Source organism: Heterodontus francisci, chromosome 11 (assembly GCF_036365525.1).
Source record: "Heterodontus francisci isolate sHetFra1 chromosome 11, sHetFra1.hap1, whole genome shotgun sequence".
Taxonomy (NCBI): Eukaryota; Metazoa; Chordata; class Chondrichthyes; order Heterodontiformes; family Heterodontidae; genus Heterodontus; species Heterodontus francisci.
The window spans coordinates 116,306,025-116,325,659 of record NC_090381.1 but is presented as its reverse complement, the minus strand read 5'-3'; the positions used below and the strand labels follow the sequence as shown (position 1 = coordinate 116,325,659).

The 19,635-nt window shown below is 44.1% G+C and overlaps 1 protein-coding gene across 1 annotated transcript in view; it reads left to right on the top strand.

The window, feature by feature from the left end:
• Positions 1–19,635, top strand: part of abcf3 (ATP-binding cassette, sub-family F (GCN20), member 3) — a 158,704-nt gene that overhangs the window by 26,653 nt on the left and 112,416 nt on the right. The window contains exons 3-4 of the mRNA XM_068042825.1: positions 7,295–7,371; positions 18,860–18,915. Of these exons, the coding sequence (XP_067898926.1) occupies positions 7,295–7,371; positions 18,860–18,915 (133 nt within the window). The remainder of the gene's footprint in view (positions 1–7,294; positions 7,372–18,859; positions 18,916–19,635) is intronic.

Below are 19,635 nucleotides of genomic sequence, written 5' to 3'. Positions count from 1 at the left end.
AGCAGTGATGCTTAGTCTTACATCCCTACTTTTTGCCTGTGAGCATCACATAAGAAATAGAAGCAGGAGTAGATCATACGGCCCATTGAGTCTGCTCCACCATTCAATATGATCATGGCTGATCTTGGGCTTCAACCCCATATTCCCGCCCGCTCCCCATATCCCTTGATTCCCTGAGAGACCAAAAATCTATCTCAGACTTCAATATATTCAATAATGGCGCATCCACAACTCTCTGGAGTAGATTAAATGTAATATTTCCAAGCTCACAGAAGATACGAAACTAGGTGGGAATGTGTATTGTGAGGAAGATGCAAAGTGGCTTCAAGGGGATCTGATCAGACTTAGTGAGTGGGCAACAAACGTGGCAGATGGAATATAATGTGGAAAAATGTGAGGTTATCCATTTTGGTAGGAGGAACAGATGTGCAGAGTATTTCTTAAACAGTGAGAGATTAGAAAGTGTAGATGTACAAAGGGATCTGGATGTCCTCGTCAATAAGTCGCTGAAAGCTACCATGCAGGTGCAGCAAGCAATTGAGAAGGCAAATGTATGATAGCCTTTATCGCAAGAGAATCTGAGTACAGGAGTAGTGAAGTCTTGCTTCAATTGTATAGAACCTTGGTTAGACCGCAGCTGGAGTACTGCGTGCAGTTTTGGTTGCCCAGGAAGGATATTATTGCCATAGAGGGAGTGCAACGAAGGTTCAGCAAACCTGTTCCCGGGATGGCAGGACTGTCCTATGAAGAGAGATTGGGGAAACTGGGCCTGTATTCTCTAGAGTTTTGAGGAATGAGAGGTGATCTCGTTGAAACCTACAAAATACTTAAAGGGATAGACAGGGAAGATGCAGCTGTGTCCCCTGATTGGGGAGTCTAGAACCAGGGGACACAATTTCAAAATAAGGGGAAGCCACTTAGGACAGAGATGAGGAGAAATTTCTTCACTCGGGGTTGTGAATCTTTGGAATTCTCTACCCCAGAGGGCTGTGGAAGCTCAGTCATTGAGTATGTTTAAAGTAGAAATTGACAGTTTTCTAAATACCAATGACATAAAGGGATGTGGGGATAGAGTGGGAAAAAGGCTTTGAAGTGGATGATCAGCCATGATCGTATTGAATGGCAGAGCAGGCTCAATGGGCTGAATGGCCTACTCCTGCTCCTATGTTCCTACAGAATTCCAAAGATTCGCAACCCTTTGAGTGAAGAAATTTCTCCTCATCTCAGTCCTAAATGATCAGCCCCTTATCCTGAAACTATGCCCCTTTTTCTAGATGTCCCAGCCAGGGGAAACAATGTCTTATTCTCTTACCTGTCAAGCCCTGTCACAATCTTGAATGATTTGATGAGATCACCTCTCATTCTTCTAAACTTCAGAGAATATAGACCCAATTTACTCAGCCTCTCATCATAGGACAGCCTTCTAATCCCAGAGGCCAATCTAGTGAACCTTGGCTGTACTGCCTCCAATGCAAGTATATCCTTACTTTAAATATGGAGACCAAGATTGCACGCAGTATATTAGGTGTGGTCTCACCAAAGCCCCATACAATTGTAGCAAGACTTCTTTATTCTTGTACCCCAATCCCCTTGCAATAAAGGCCAATATGCCATTTGCTTTCTTGTACCTGTATGCTAACTTCTTGTGTTCCTTGTACAAGTACACCCAAGTCTCTCCGAACATCAACATTTACAAGTTTCATGACTTGGAAAAAAAAAAAATTCTGCTTTTCTATTCTTACTACCAACGTGAATAACCTCACACTTACCCATATTATACTCCATCTGCCACTTCTCTCGTCAGCAAACATAGATATTACTCTCTGTCTCTTCGTCTAAGTCATTAATATAGGTGGTAAATAGCTGAGACCCTAGCACTGATCCTTGCGACACTCCACTAGTCACAGCCTGTCAACTTGAAAATGCCCTATTTTTCCCTATTCACTGCTTCCTGTCTGTTAACCAATCCTCCATCAATGCCAATATATCAGCCCCAACTCCATCAGCCCTTATCTTGCCTATTAACCTTTTTTTTATTCATTCATGGTATGTGGGTGTCGCTGACCAGGTTAGCATTTATTGCCCATCTCTAATTGCCCTTAAGAAGGTGGTGGTGAGCTGCCTTCTTGAACCGCTGCAGTCCATGTGAGGTAGGTACACCCACAGTGCTGTTAGGAAGGGAGTTCCAGGATTTTGACCCAGCGACAGTGAAGGAACAGCGATATAGTTCCAAGTCAGGATGGTGTGTGACTTGGAGGGGAACGTCCAGGTGGTGGTGTTCCCATGCATTTGCTGCCCTTGTCCTTCTAGTTGGTAGAGGTCGCAGGTTTGGAAGGTGCTGTCTAAGGAGCCTTGGTGCATTGCTGCAGTGCATCTTGTAGATGGTACACACTGCTGCCACAGTGCATCGGTGGTGGAGAGAGTGAATGTTTGTAGATGGGGTGCCAATCAAGCGGGCTGCTTTGTCTTGGATGGTGTCGAGCTTCTTGAGTGTTGTTGGAGCTGCACCCATCCAGGCAAGTGAAGAGTATTCCATCACACTCCTGACTTGTGCCTTATAGATGGTGGACAGGCTTTGGGGAGTTAGGAGGTGAGCAACTCGCCGCAGGATTCCTAGCCTCTGACCTGCTCTTGTAGCCATGGTATTTATATGGCTACTCCAGTTCAGTTTCTGGTCAATGGTAACCCCTCGGATGTTGATAGTGGGGGATTCAGCGATGGTAATGCCATTGAATGTCAAGGGGAGATGGTTAGATTCTCTCTTGTTGGAGATGGTCATTACCTGACACTTGTGAAGATAAATGCACAATATTTGTTCAATGTCTCTGCCATTTCTTTATTCCCCATGATAATTTTTCTTGTTTCTGCTTCTGTATGTGATGGCATTCTTCCATTTACGAAAGATGATGGTCATGTAGCAAACAATCCATTTAGGTGTCTTCTCTTGGTGCACCTTGAGAGGCACGTGAAGCTGCCAAATGACGCTGAGTTGTTGTTTTTGGCGTCGGCGCCTGTTGCCAAGCTGCTGTGGCCACTGGTCATTGTGGTAATGCATGCCAGTCCACAGGCTGTGTCACTATTTTCCTCTTTGACCAACTAGAGATTCCCAGGTGCGATAGTCGACATTTAGGGCCTTCATGCCATGCTTGCAAGCATCCTTTAAGCAGAGCTTTGTGCACCACACTGGTCTGGCCCCGGCTCCCTCGCCATCCGAAAGGTCCTTGAGTATGAGACTATTTTCCATTGTGCAAATATGTTCAATCGATCGAAGCCGCACTGTTTGATTATGCAAACAGACTTGAGAGCTCTGCCTTTGAGAGGACTGCCACATTTGTGATTTTGTTCTGCCAGTACATACCCATGATGTGCCACAGACAGTGAAGCTGGCAATTATATAACTTCTTTCCTGGTAGCTGTAAGTCGCTCATATTCACAGCCATACAGCAATGTGCTGAGAACACAGGCCTCATAAACCATCAGCTTGGTCCTAAGGTTTGGCTTGATATCCCATGTGCGTTTCACGAGTCGGCCAAAGGTGGTTGCTGCTTTCCCTACGCACATATCAAACTCTGCATGAGGGACAGATTGTCTGTCATCAGGGACCCAAGGTAGCAGAATTTGTTAACCACTTCAAGTGGTCCTGGTACTGCCTGTGTGGAGTTTGCAAGTTCTCCCTGTGTCTGCGTGGGTTTTCTCCGGGTGCTCCGGTTTCCTCCCACAAGCCAAAAGACTTGCAGGTTGGTAGGTAAATTGGCCATTATAAATTGTCACTAGTATAGGTAGGTGGTAGGGAAATATAGGAACAGGTGGGGATGCTTGGTAGGAATATGGGATTAGTGTAGGATTAGTATAAATGGGTGGTTGATGTTCGGCACAGACTCGGTGGGCCGAAGGGCCTGTTTCAGTGCTGTATCTCTAATCTAAGCTTCTAAGGGACCAATGTTTAGTTTAGCTGCTACTGTTCTTTTTATATGCTTATAAAAGCTCTTACAGTCTATTATGTTCCTGGCTAGTTTATTCTCATTCTATTTTTTCCCTTTTTATCAACTTTTTGGTGGCCCTTTGCTGGTTTCTAAAACACTCCGGTTTCCTCCCACAGCCAAAGACTTGCAGGTTGATGGGGCAATTTACAATGGCCAATTTACCTAAGTGTAGGTAGGTAGTAGGAGAATGGTGGGGATGTGGTAGGGAATATGGGATTAACGTAGGATTAGTATAAGTGGGTGGTTGTTGGTTGGCACAGACTCGGTGGGCCAAAGGGCCTGTTTCAGTGCTGTATCTCTCCATGATTCTATGACTCCCAATCCTCAGAATTACTACTAGTCTTTGCAACATTATATGCCCCTTTTAATCTAATGCTATCCTTAATTTCCCTAGTGTGTCACAGATGGATCTTTTTCACTGAGCTTTTGTTTATCAATGGAATATTTTTTTGTTGAGCATTTTAAATTTTTTCTTTAAATGTTTCCCACTGTTTATTTATCATATCTTTTAGTCTATTTACCCAATCAGCATTAGCCAGCTCTCCCCTTATACCTACAAATTGGCTTTGTTTAAGTTTAAGATTCTTCTTTGTGATTGGAGTTTTCAAACTTGTTGTGGAATTCAATTGTATTATGATCACTATTTGCCAATGGATCTTTTACTGTTCCATTACTAATTAATACTGCCTCATTGCACAATATTCGATATAAAATAGCTTTATCCCCAGTTGGTTCCACAACATATTGCTTCAGGAAGCTGTCATGAAAGCAGTCTACAAACTCATCTTCCAGACCACCTTTGCTAATTTGATTGGTCCAGTCTATAGGAAGATTAAAGTCCCCCACGACCATTATATTGCCTTTGTTACAAACTTCAATAATTTCTTCTTTAATGCTCTGTCCAATGGTTATACCATTAGTTAGAGGCCCTACAAACTACGCCCACCAGCGTTTTCTGACCCATGCAATTCCAAATCTCCACCCATACGATTCTATTTCCTGATTTTCTGAGCCAAGATCCTTTCTCACTAATGTCCTTATGCCATCCTTTATTATTATTTTATTTTTATTTTATTTAGAGTTACAGCACTGAAACAGGCCCTTCGGCCCACCGAGTCTGTGCCGACCAACAACCACCCATTTATACTAACCCTACACTACCCCCATATTTTCTACCACATCCCCACCATTCTCCTACCACCTACCTACACTAGGGGCAATTTATAATGGCCAATTTACCTATCAACCTGCAAGTCTTTTGGAGGTGGGAGGAAAACGGAGCACCCGGCGTAAACCCATGCAGACACAGGGAGAACTTGCAAACTCCGCACAGGCAGTACCCAGAATCTAACCCGGGTCGCTGGAGCTGTGAGGCTGCGGTGCTTGCCACTGTGCCTGTCTTTTAGAAATATTGTGTACCCTGGAAAATTTATTTCCCAACCTTGGTCACCTTGTAACCATGTCTCTGTAATGGTAATTAGATCTAAACCATTCATCTCTATTTGTGCCACTAGTTTATTGCGGATGCTCCGCGCATTTAGATAAAGTGACTTCAGTTTTATTTTCTACTACTGTACCCTGCATGGGCCTTACTCTGATGCACAATTACCATGAAACACTTTCCCTTCCTGTCCCAGTCAGCTTGTCTTTATCCACTTCAATATACTTTTCTATTGTCGTTTGGTAGTACAGAACTTGAGTATTGCTCAGTGGAGTAAAATGTCTCTACTTTTCTATTGCCCCAACATTTATCTTTGGATTTCTAAATCTCCCTTCAACCGAACCCCCTCCCCCTCTAAGTTTGAAGCCATTTTTCCCTCCTCCTGACCTTATTTGCTGGTGCACTCTTATGTTTGTACACTCTGGTTGCATTACCTGTATCACTATTGCCTTGTCCTTTCTCTTTAACTTTCCAAATCTCCCCTCACATGACCCTCCTCTCCCCCCGCCCCCCACTACTATTTTGTTTAAAGCCCTCTCTACAACCCTAGTTATAAGTCATAAGGTTTTAAGAACTAGGAGTAGGAGTGGCAATTCAGCCCTCGAGCCTGCTCCGCCATTCAATACGATCATGGCTAATCTCATCTCTGCCTCAACTCCACTTTCCTGTCCGTTCTCTATAACCCTTCAATCCTTTACTAATTAAAAATCTGTCTATCTCCTCCTTAAATTTACTCAATGTCCTGGCATCCACCGCACTCTGGAGTCTGAATTCCACAGACTCACGACCCTTTGAGAGAAGTAATTTCTCCTCATCTTATCCTAAAACTATGACCTTTCGTTCTAGATTGCCCCACCAGAGGAAACATCCTCTCTATGTCAACTTTGTCAATCCCCTAAATCATATATTTCAATTAAATCTCCTCTCATTCTTCTAAAGTCTAGAGAGTAAAGGCCTAATCTCTCTTCATAAGACAGACTCCTCATCCCTGGAATCAACCTAGTGAACCTCCTCTGAACTGCCTCCAATGCAACTACATCCCCCCTCAAGGGGACCAAAACTGTACGCAGTACTCCAGCTGCGGTCTCTCTAATGGTTTGTACAGTTGTGGCAACACTTCCCTACTTTTATATTCTATTCCTTTAGCAATAAATGCCAAAATTCCATTTACCTTCCTTATTACCTGCTGTACCTGCATACTAGCTTTCTGCGATTCATGCACGAGGACACCCAGAGCCCTCTGCACCGAAGCATTCTGAAATTTCTCTCCATTTAGATGATGATTTGTCTTTTTATTCTTCTGACCAAAATGGATAACCTCACTATTATCCACGTTAAACTCCATCTGCCAAATTTTGGCCCACTCACCTAACTTATCCATATCCATTTGTAAATTTCTTATTTCTTTATTGCAGCTTACTATCTCACCTATTTTAGTGTCATCTGCAAATTTGGTTATAGTACCTTCTATCCCTGCATCCAAGTCATTAATATATATTGTAAATAGTTGGGGCCCAAGGACCAAACCCTGTGGCACCCCACTAGTTATATCTTGCCAACCAGAAAAATACCCATTTATCCCGACTCTCTGTTTTCTGTAGGTTAGCCAATCCTCTATCCAAGCTAATTGCCCCTAACCCCATGTGATCTTACCTTGTGTATTAACCTTTTGTGCGGCACCTTATCAAATGCCTTCTGGGAGTCCAGATATACTACATCTACAGAATCCCCATTATCCACTTTGCTTGTTACATTATAATGATTTATGAAATCCTAGATGTACATTTGTGAAGAGTTGAGCTCAGTAGCCTATTGGCTCTACACTTAGTGCCACTCACACCTAATGTAACTCTTTCCTTTTACTTGGCAGCAATACATCCAACTCATCAAAATCAAACGTGCTACTGAAAGCTCCTATACAGCTGTCGAAAATGACTGGTCACTCTGGTAAGCAATATGTTTGCGTGATTTAATTTCTTGTGGAACTTGTATTATTTGAGCCACTCTTTTTTTTATAGCACCAATTTCTTGATTCATTTTTTTACCCTCGCCCTGCGGTAACACTGCCCCTCTCTCCAACTTTCTCCTTTCCTGAAATCCTTGACTTGACTGTTGCTGAAGTGTATTTCATAAACTTCAAACGCCATCCATTATCTAATACAAGTGACCATTCTTTCTGTGTAACTATAATTATTGAATGTCGTCAGGCCGTTCTAATGTGGGAACATCAAAAATGAACCTGATCCTATCTTCACCCCAAGTTCCTGCATGGACTTCCTGTAAGGGTCGCTGGATAAGGATTGGGAGCTCGAGCCATTGCTAATCGTTTTCCTCATTTGCAGGACCCAGTTGCCATCACGGATGAGATCAACTGACCCAACACAGACCTTTCTGCATAGTGTCTCACCTGATCATTGATAGACAGCTGACTCTTTGGGAAGCTCAAACCATTTATTGTTAACTCAAAAACAAAACCCATTCTTAGTCAGTGTGCATCTGTGGTGTGTTATTGAGCTATACAGACCGAGAAGTTGTTCATGTGTACTTGTTCCAGTTGGAGTTAAATCACCTCAGTTCATGGGAGGATTCACAAGAGATGGCTTCGCAGATGCACAGTTGCAGTGATCTTGCATACTGCTGTTGTTGCTGTTTGGCAGAGTGTCATGTTTGGGAAGTGTTGTTTGTGAATTGTTGGAGAAAGGTTTATACAGATGCTGTCTTGTTTTCATTCAATGTCCATGCGTTTGTCTTTTACAGCAGAAGTAAGATCCCTGCTTGACCTTTTATCTTTCCATGGCACAGGGTACCAGTGCTAGTTTGAAGATTCCTACCATTTCTTTGGCTGTGTTTGGCTAAAGCACAGAATGAAGATTGAACCCTGGATCTGTATGGTCTATAGGGCTCAACATCAAATTAGGAAGTGCACATTTTAACTAAGAAATTGGGGCTTTCAACTTGCAGTTTAAGAAAACTATGTTCTTTAACCTTCATTGGACTTAGTTTAAAAAAAATAAGATTGAGTTTCAGGGTGTCAAGCTCGACATCATCTAGAACCAATCAGTACTCTTAATCGGCCAGCTTAATCATCCACTCTCTCCTCCACAGACACACCATGGCTGCATGTGTACTATCTGCAGCAAGTGGCCAAGGATTCTTTGGCAGTACTTCCCAAACCTAGAAGGACAAGGACAGCAGACACATAGGGACACCACCACTTCCAAGTTCCCCTCCAGGTCACACACCATCCTGACTGGAAATATATCACTATTCCTTCATTATCACTGGATCTAGGAATTCCCTCCCAAATAGCACTGTGGGTGTACCTACTCCATCTATCCAAATCAGAGCCTTGCTGAACCAGCTGAGATAGATTTTTGCTAGCCAAGGGTATGAAGGGATATGGAGCCAAAGCAGATGAATGGAGTTAGGACACAGATCAGCCATGATCTCATTGAATAGCTGAGCAGATAAAGTGATGAATGACCTCCTCCTGTTCCCAAATCCCTCTGAGTTTTCCTGAGGTTTGCATGCTTCATTTTTGTCATAGTCCTAAAGAGTCATAGTCACTACGGCACAGCAGGAGGCCAGTTGGCCCATCGAGTCCATGCCGACTCTGTGTAGAGCAATCCCATCAGTCCCATTCCCCTTCTCTATCTCCGTAGCCCTGCAAGTTTATTTACCTCAAGCACCTATCCAATTTCTTTTTGAAATCATTGATTGTCTCCGCCTCCACTACCCTTGTAGGCAGCGAGTTCCAGGCCATTACCACTCACTGCGTTAAACAAAAAAGTTTGTCCTCACCTTCCCTCTGTATCTCTTGCCCAAAACTTTCAATCTGTGTCCCTAGTCTTTGTACCATCAGCTAATGGTAAAGCTTTTCTTTGTCTACCTGTCATAATCTAGACACCTCTATTAAATCTCCCCTCAATCCCCTTTGTTCCAAGGAGAGCAATCCCAGCTTCTCCAACCTAACCTTGTAGCTGAATTCGTTCATACCTGGAACTATTTTGGTAAATCTCCTCTACACCCTGTCAAGGACCTTTAACGTCCTTCCTAAAGTGTTTTGACCGGAACTGGGCACAAGAGATAAACCCAGTTCAAAAACGGCAGCAGAAGCACTGCCGCAGGAAAATTAATGTCGATTGTATCAAGGACTCTGCAAAGAAAGACCAACTCAGGCAGTGTCTTACAGGCAACTTGATGACACTCAATAAGCAGGAAGTACAATGTCCACAATGCCTGGTCTGCCCTCAAAGCTGCCATAATCAGCACTTGCGAAGATACTCTTGGTTTTTCGACCACGAAACATCAAGACTGGTTTGACAAGAACAACCAGGAGATCCAGGAGTTACTAAATCGCAAGCACAGACATTCCTGAACTGGAAGCATCACTAAAATACAAGGGGAAAAAAGCAGTTAAACAGACAATTGAAGGCTGAGATTCAACAGAAAAACTTGTGACCTAAAGAACAGCTGGTGGGCTGAAAGAGTGCAGAAAGTATAGCAACTCGCTGACAGCTACGACATGCGTGGATTCTTGAGCGCAGTTGAGACCATTTATGGCCCAAGTACCCACCCCACTAAGAGCAAAGAATGGAGGGATGTTGATCAAGGACAGCGAAGCAGTCAGCGCTCGTTGGAAGGAGCACTTCGAAGATCTTCTCACTTGTGACTCAGACCTTAATGCGAGCGCCCTCGACCACATTCCAAAGCATGCTACCCGCCATGACCCCAACCCAACATGAGATCGAAAAGGCCATCCGACAGCTGAAGAACAATAAGGCCGCCGGTGTAGACAGGATTCCCGCCGAAATCTAAAAATACGGTGGAAAGGCACTCTTGACACAAATACATGGTCTCATCTCTCTTGTTTGGAGGGAGGAGAGCATGGCAGGGGATCTCCGAGACGCCGTAATTGTGATCATCTTCAAAAGAGGCGACAAGACCGACAGTGGTAACTACAGAGGGGTATCCCTGCTGTCCTCCACAGGGAAGGCCATCACAAGAGTCTTTCTCAACTGTCTCCTCCCTGTGGCTCAAGAGCTCCTACCGGAATCACAGTGTGGATTCCGTCCATCAAGAGGCACAGTGGACATGATCTTCACAGCAAGGCAACTCCAAGAAAAATGTAGGGTGCAGCAGCAACCTTTATACATGACCACCTTTGAACTCTCAAAGGCCTTCGACTCCAGCAACCGGGAGAGATTATGGAACATCCTCCTCAGATTTGGCTGCCGGAGAAATTCATCACCATCCTCCGCCTGCTGCACGACGACATGCAAGCTTTACTCCTTACCAACTGAGGTGCCACTGACCCAATCTGAGTGCAAACTGGGGTTGAGCAAGGCTGTGTTATCGCACCAACGCTCTTTTCCATCTTCCTCGCCGCAACACTCAACCTTATCTCCTTGAAGCTCCCTGCCAGAGTAGATCTACTGTACAGGACGAGTGGAAACTATTTATCCTATGTCACCTCCAGTACAGAACCAAGGCCACTCCAACCGCTGCATCATAAAGCTGCAGTATATTGACGATGCTTGCATCGTCTCAGAGGCTGAGCTTCAAACCCTCGTCGCTGCATTCATGGAGGCGTATGAAAGAAGGGCCTTAAGCTAAACATCCGGAAGACAAAGCACCTCTATCAGCTTGCTCCCGCAGCACAAAACTGCCCCCCGACTATCAAGATTCATGGCAAACCACCGGATAATGTTGATTACTTCCCATACCTTGGGAGCCTCCTCTCAACAAAGGCAGACATTGATGAAATTTGGCATTGCCTCCAGTGTGTCAGTGCAGCCTTCGGTCGTCTGAGAAAAAGATTGTTTGATGACAAGACCTCAAACCTGGCACCAAGCTCATGGTCTACAGGGCCGCAGTGTTACCTGCCCTCCTGTATGTGTCGGAAACATGGACACTGTACAGCAGACATCTCAAAGCCCTGGAGAGATATCACCAGCGTTGCCTCCGCAAGACCCTGCAAATTCAGTGGCAGGACAAGCGCTCCAATATCCATATCCTCTCACGGGCCAACATCCGCAGTATCAAGATACTGGTCATGGCTAATCAGTTACACTAGGCGGGCCGCAACGTCTGCATGCCTGACACAAGACTCCCAAAACAAGCTTTCTACTTCGCACTCCGTCACGGCCAGAGGCTACCAGGAAGGCAGAGGAAACGCTACAAGGATGTCCTTTAAAGCCTCCCTGAAAAAATGTGACATCTCCACCGATTCGTGGGACCCTCTTGCCCAAGACCGCCCAAAATGCAGAAGAAGCATCTGCGACAGTGCCAGCCAGTTTGCACACAAATGACCTTCCCAGGCAGAGAATAAGTGCAAACTATGGAAGGAGTGTTCGAACTTCCGAGCATCCCATTCACTCGCCTCACCAAACACACCTGCCCCATCTGTGGCAGAGTGTGCGGATCCAGAATTGGACTATTCAGTCACCTAAGGACCCACAACCCTGAAGTGGAAGAAAGTCATCTTCGTTCCTGAGAGACTGCCAGCTTCAAAGATCTATGCATATGAACCCCTCAAGTCAGTCTTTCCCTGCACTCTCCTTAGACTGTGCCATTAAGTCTATATTGCCTCTCCCTATCCCTTTTGCCAAACTGCATCATCTCACATTCTCTGTATTAAATTCCATCTGCCACTTGTGTGCTCATTCTGCTAGCCTATCTATACCTGTTGCAGTTGAATGGTAACATACTCTCTGTTTGCCACACTTCCAAGTTTGGTATCATTGGCAAATTTTGAAATTTTACTCTTCCAATATCCAAGTAATCTATATATATCAAAAAAAAAGCAGTGGTTCCAGCACTGACCCTTGGGGAACACCACTGTCTACCCTCCTCCAGTCAGAAAATCTATCATTTCCATGACTTGCTGTTTTCTGTCCTGAAACCAATTTTTTATCCAAGCTGGCACTGACCCCTGAGCCTTAATTTTCTTCAGCCTTTTATGTGGTGCTTTGTCAAACACTTTCTTAAAATTCATGTAGACAACCTCTATCGCATTCCCTCATCAACCTTCTCTGTCACTTCATCGAAGAATACAATTGGATTCATCAAACACGATCTGCCTTTCACAAATCTGGCTCTCAATTAACTCAGATCTCTCTAAGTGCCTGTTAATTTTACCACTCATGATTGTTTCTTAAAATCTTACCCACCACCAATCATAGAGTCATAGAGTTATACAGCACAGAAACAGGCCCTTCGGCAATCAAGCACCTATCTATTCCAATCCCATTTTCCAGCACTTGGCCCGTAGCCTTGTATGCTTTGGCGTTTCAAGTGCTCATCTAGATACTTCTTAAATGTTGAGGGTTCTTGCCTCTACCACCCCTTCAGTCTAAGGAGAGGCTTTTTCCCAGGGTGGAAGAGTCAGTTACTAGGGGACATAGTTTAAGGTGAGAGGGGCAAAGTTTAGAGGGGATGTGCGAGGCAAGTTCTTTACACAGAGGGTGGTGAGTGCCTGGAACTTGTTGCCGGGGGAGGTGGTGGAAGCAGGTACCATAGAGACGTTTAAGAAGCATCTTGACAAATACATGAATAGGATGGGGATAGAGGGATACGGACCCCGGAAGTGCAGAAGGTTTTAGTTTAGACAGGCGTCAAGATCGGTGCAGGCTTGGAGGGCCAAATGGCCTGTTCCTGTGCTGTACTGTTCTTTGTTCTTTGTTCAGGCAGTGTGTTCCAGTTTCCAACCACTGTCTGGGTGAAAACATTTTTCATCAAATCCCCTCTAAACCTCCTGCCCCTTACCTTAAATCTATGCCCTCTGGTTATTGACCCCTCAACTAAGGGAAAAAGTTTGTTCCTATCTGCCCTATCTATGCCCCTCATAATTTTGTATACCTCAATCAGGTCTCCCCTCAGCCTTCTCTGCTCTAAGGAAAACAACCCTAGCCTATGCAGTCTCTCTTCATAGCTGAAGTGCTCCAGCCCAGGCACCATCCTGGTGAATCTCCTCTGCACTCTCTCCAGTGCAATCACATCCTTCCTATAGTGTGGCAACCAGAACTGTACACTGTACTCCAGCTGTGGCCTAACTAGCGTTTTATACAGCTCCATCATAACCTTCCTGCTCTTGTATTCTGTGCCTCGGCTAATAAAGGCAAGTAGCCTATATGTATTCCTAACCACCTTATCTACCTGTGCTGCTGCCTTCAGTGATCTATGGACAAGTACACCAAGGTCCCTCTGTACTTCCTAGGGTCCTACCATCCATTGTATATTCCCTTGCCTTGTTAGTCCTCCCAAAGTGCATCACCTCATACTTAGGATTAAATTCCATTTGCCACTGCCTTGCCCATCTTACCAGCCCATCTATATCGTCCTGTAATCTAAGGCTTTCCTCCTCGCTACAACACCAATTATTGTGCCATCTGCGAATTTACTGATCATACCTCCGATATTCACGTCTAAATCATTAATGTACACTACAAACAGCAGGGGTCCCAGCACTGATCCCTGTGACACACCACTGGTCACAGGCTTCCATTTGCAAAAAAACCCTCGACCATCACCCTCTGCCTCCTGCCACTAAGTCAATTTTGGATCCAATTTGCCAAATTGCCCTGGAACCCATGGGCTCTTACCTTCTTAACCAATCTCCCAAGCGGGACCTTATCAAAAGCCTTACTGAAGTCCATGTAGACTACATCAACTGCTTTACCCTCATTTACACATCTAGCCACCTCCTCGAAAAATTCAATCAAGTTAGTTAGACACAATCTCCCCCTGACAAAGCCATGCTGACTATCCCTGATTAATCCCTGCCTTTCCAAGTGGAGATTAATCGTGTCCCTCAGAATTTTTTCCAATACTTTCCCAACCACTGTTAGACTCACCGGCCTGTAATTACCTGGTTTATCCCTGCTGCCCTTCTTGAATAATGGTACCACATTCGCTGTCCTCCAATCCTCTGGTACCTCTCCTGTGGCCAGAGAGGATTTGAAAATTTGTGTCAGAACCCCTGTTATCTCCTCCCTTGCCTCACATAAAAGCCTGGGATACATCTCATCTGAACCTGGGGATTTATCCACTTTTAAGCCTGCTAAAACAGCTAATACTTCCTCCTTTTCAAAGCTAATATGTTCAAGTATATCACAATTCCCCTCCCTGATCTCTACACCTACATCGCCCTTCTCCATAGTGAACACATAGTGAACTTATTGGCCCTGAACTCTCACTATTTCCTTTTTGAATGACTCCCGCTGGTCTGATGTAGACTTTCCTACAGTAGCTGTTTCCAGTCCACTTTGGCCAGATCCTGTTTTATCATATTGAAATCGGCATTCCCCCAATACCTTTATTTCCGGTCATGGAATCATGGAATGTTACAGCACAGAAGGAGGCCATAACGATTGTGCCAGCTGTCTGCAAGAGCAACTCTGCTTATCCCACGCACCCACCTTTTCCCCATAGCCCTGCAAAAAAAATTTCTGTCCAGATAATTATCCAGTTTCCTTTTGAAAGCTACAATTGAATCTGTCTCCACCACACTCTCAGGCAGTGCTGTCCAGATCTTAATCAATCGCTGCATTTTTAAAAAAACAAGTTTTTCTCATGTCGCCTTTGGTTCTTTTGCCATTCACCTTAAATCAGTGTCCTCTGGTTCTCGACCCTTCTGCCAGTAGGAACAGTTTCTCCCCATCTATTCTGTCGAGGCTCCTCATGATTTTGAACACCTCTGATCAAATTGCCTGGCAACCTTTGCTATTCTAAGGAGAGCAGCCCTAGTTTCTGTTTCTGCAATCTATCCACATAACTGAAGTTTTTCATTCCTAGAAGCATTCTCATAATCTTTTCTGCAACCTCTCTCATGCCTTCACATCCTTCCTGAAGTGTAGTGCCCAGAATTGGACACACTGGCTGCACCAGTGTTTTATAAAGGTTCACCATAACTTCCTTGCTTTTGTACTTGATGCCCCTATTTATAAAGCCCAGGGTCCTGTATGCTGTAGTAACCACTTTGTCAACCTGTCCTGCCACCTTCAGTGGTTTGTGCATATATGCCACAGGTCCCTCTGCTCCTGCACCCTCTTTAGAATTATATCCTTAAATTTTATATTGTCTCCCTTTATTCTTCCTATCAAAATGGATCACTTCACACTTCTCTGCATTAAATTTCATCTGTCATGTCCATTCCACCAGCCTGTCTGCGTCCTTTTGAAGTCAATCACTATCCTCCTCCACAGTTTAGAATACTTACAAATTTTGTGTCATCTGCAAATTTTGAAATTGTACCCAAGTCTAGGTCATTAATATAGATCAAGAAAAGTAGTGGTCTGACTAGCAGCCCCTAGGGAGCCCCACTACATATCTTCTTCAAGTCTGAAAACAACTATTCACCACTACTGTCTATTGCCTGATGTTAAACTGGCAGGCACTACAAATGTCGGTACACCCTTTCTTGAACAAGGGTATCACATTTGCCACTTTCCAATCCTCTGGCACCTCCCCGCCCCCTCTCCGTATCTAGGAAAGTTTGGAAGATTATGGCAAGCCCTTACGCTGTTTCCATCCCCACTCCTTTAGCAGCCTGGGATGCAAGCCATTCTGATCCGGCGACTTATCCACTCTAAGCGTTACTAGCCTTTCCAGTACAACCTGCCTATCCATTTTCACCCCATCCGTTACCTCTATTATCTTCACTTCTACTGATATTTTGTCACTATCCTCTTTCTTAGTAAACACTACTGCAAAGTACTCATTAAGTATTCTAGCCTTGCCCTGTGCCTTTAAGCATATATCACCCACTTTGTCCTCAATAGGACCTACCCCATCTCTTACTACTTGCTCATTATTTACGTCAGTAGAATATTTTTGGGTTCTCGTTTATGTTAACTGCCATTCTATTCTCATATTCTCTCTTTGCCGGTCTTATTTTCCTCTTCACTTTCCCTCTCAACTTATTGGTTCTTTCTTGAAGAATTCACCTGACATGCATTATACCCTCTCTTTTTTTGTTGTTGTTTCATATACTCTATTTCCCTTGTCATCCAGGGAACCATGGATTTGGTTCCTCTGCCGGTCCCTCTTGTTGGAATGTATCTAGCCTATACCTGCAACATCTCTTCCTTCAAGATCACCCATTGTTCCGTTACAGAATTTCCTGTCAGTCTTCGGTTCCATTTTACCCTGGCTAGATCCCTTCCCATTCCAATGAAGTTTACCCTCTTCCAATTTTGAAGTTCTACTTTCGATTGTTCCTTGTTCTTCTCAGTTACTAATCTAAACTTTATGATACAGTGATCATTCTTATACAAGTGTTCTCCCACAGACACTTGGTCCACTTGGCTCACCTCATTCCACAGTGTCAGATCCAGCAATGCCTCCTTTCTATTTCGACAAAGAATCTACTGGTTAAGGATGTTCTCCTGAAATTCTTCCCCTCCTCACACTTTAGTCTAACATTATCCCAATCAATATTTGGGTAATTGAAGTCCCCCAATGTCACCACTCTATAGTTCTTGCACATCTCTCTGGTTTCGCTGCAGATTTGCTCCTCTATCTCTCTCAATTGGAAAACTGGAGAATACCCCCAGTCGTGATCATCCCCATTTTGCTTCTTAACTCTCACCAAATGGACTCTGTCTTTGTCACCTCAAGGACATCCTCTCTTTCAAACAGTAGAATGTCTTTCTCAATCAGTGTTGCTACCCCACCTTTTTTTCCTTCCCTATCTTTTCTGAACGCTCTGAATCCTTGAAAATTAAGTGCCTGGACCTAATTTTTAAGCCATATTTTTGTTGCTGTCGCTACATGATATTTCCATATGGCTATTTGTGCTTGTAGTTAACCAACCTTATTCTTCACACTTGATATGTTTGCATACATACATTCTAAACCTTTCTGTCTTTTTTTTAATGCAGTGAGGGATTTTCAGCATGGATTTGTTAAGGGAAGGTCATGTCTTACTGACTTGATTTTTGAGGAAGTAGCAAGGAGGATTGATGAGGTAGTGCAGTGGATGTGGTTTACATGGATTTTAGTAAAGCATTTGACAAGGTCCGCATGGCAGACTGGTCAATAAAATGAAAGCCCATGGGATACAGGAGAAGGTGACAGGTTGGATCCAGAATTGGCTCAGTGACCGGAAACAAAAGGTAGTAGTCGACAGATGTTTTTGTGAATGGAAAGTGGTTTCCGTTGATGTTCCACAGGGCTCAGTGTTGGGTCTCTTGCTGTTTGTGGAATATTAATGATTTGGACTTAAATGTGGGAGGCATGATTGGGAAGTTTGCTGATGACACAAAAACTGGTCGCGTAGTTAATAGTGAGGAGAGTCATGGACTCCAGAATGATATCAATGGTTTGGTTGAGTGGGGTGAAAAATGGCAAATGGATTTCAATCTTGAAAAGTGTGAGGTGATGCATTTGGGGAGGGCACATAAAGCCAGGGAATATACTATAAACGGGAGGATATTGAGAGGTGTAGAAGAAGTGAGAGACCTTGGAGTGCATGTCCACAGGTCCCTGAAGGTGGCAGGACAGGTCGATAGAGTGGTGAAGAAGGCATATGGATTGCTTTCCTTTATTGGCCGAGGTATAGAGTACAAAAGCAGGGTTGTGATGCTGGAGCTGTATAGAGCGCTGGTTAGGCTGCAGCTGGAGTATTGTGTGCAGTTCTGGTCCCAACATTACAGGAAGGACATAATTACTCTGGTGAGAGTACAGAGGAGATTTACAAGAATGTTGCCAGGGCTTGAGGGTTGCATTTATGAGGAAAGATTGGATAGGTTGGGGTTGTTTTCCCTGGAATTGAGGAGGCTGAGGGGTGACTTGATTGAAGTGTACAAAATTATGAGGGACCTAGATCGAGTAGACAAAAAGGACCTGTTTCCCCTGGCAGGGAGGTTGATTACCAGGGGACACAGATTTAAGGTGATTGGTAGAAGGATTAGAGGGACATGAGAAACTTTTTCACCCAGAGGGTGGTGGGTGTCTGGAATTCACTGCCCGGATCGGTGGTGGAGGCAGAGACCCTCAATTCTTTTAAAAGGTACTTAGACATGCACCCAAGACACTGTAACCTGCGGGGCTATGGACTAGGTGCTGGAAGGTAGGATTAGTTTGGGTGGATAGCTTATTCGGCTGGTGCGGACACAATGGGCTGAATGGCCTCCTTCTGTGCTGTATTTTGTTCTATATTCTAATTTTGCAGCTGAGCAGAGGCTGATTGTGCAGAAAACAAAGAAAAATGGTGCCTAATTGCATTGAAGGCCAAGCTGAGAGAGACTGTCTCCTCGAGATTGTGTCTTTATCTCTTGTCAAAGTGTACTTTGTGCACCCAATTGGCATTAGCCAGTGGCAGAACAATGCTGAAGTTAACACTGTATCATGGGATTTTCAATGTACGTGATGGGTTTATAGGAGAAAAATGTACTGATTTTTTTTTTTTGCGTGTTTTATATGCTGGATACAGACTACAAGACCGAAGATGTCAAAGGAATCTGGATGATGAGAAGGGATTTAGGCACGGTGAGTGAAACCTGTATTAGGAGGAGACTACCTTTTAAGTTAATGCACCTTAAGTAGATTACTGCCTTTGATATGAATCAAGTGAAAGTAAAAGCCATGCTGACATTCTAAACCCTGAAACCAACAGTAGAAATGTTTGGGAAACAAGCCCATCAAGGCAATGAATATACATTGGTGACCGCCCCCCACAAAGAAGTGCTGTTAGAACCACTGATCAATTTTATATGTATATTAATGACCTGGTCTTGAGTGTACAGGGCATTCTTTCAATGCCTGCAGGTGACACAGAACTCAGAAATGTAGTAAACAATGAGGAGGATGGTCTGCAGTGTTAGGGGGGCATCGGCAGACTGGTGAAATGGGCAGACGCATAGGTGAAGTTGAATGTAGAGAAGTGCAAACTGATACATATTGGTAGGAAGAATGAGGAGAGGCAATATAAACTAAATGGTACAATCTTAAAGGGCATTAAGGAACAGAAAAATGGGGGTGCACATACACGAATCTTTAAAGGTGGCTGGACGAGTTCAGAAATCTGTGAAAGCAAATGGTATCCTTGGCTTTAGTAACAGATGTATTGAGTACAAAAACAAGGAAGTTTATAAAACACTGGTTAGGCCTCAGCTGGTGTGTTGTGTCCAATTCTGCTTACCTCACTTTAGGAAGGATGTCAAGGCCTTGGAGAGGGTGCAGAAGCAATTTTCTAGCATGGTACCAGGG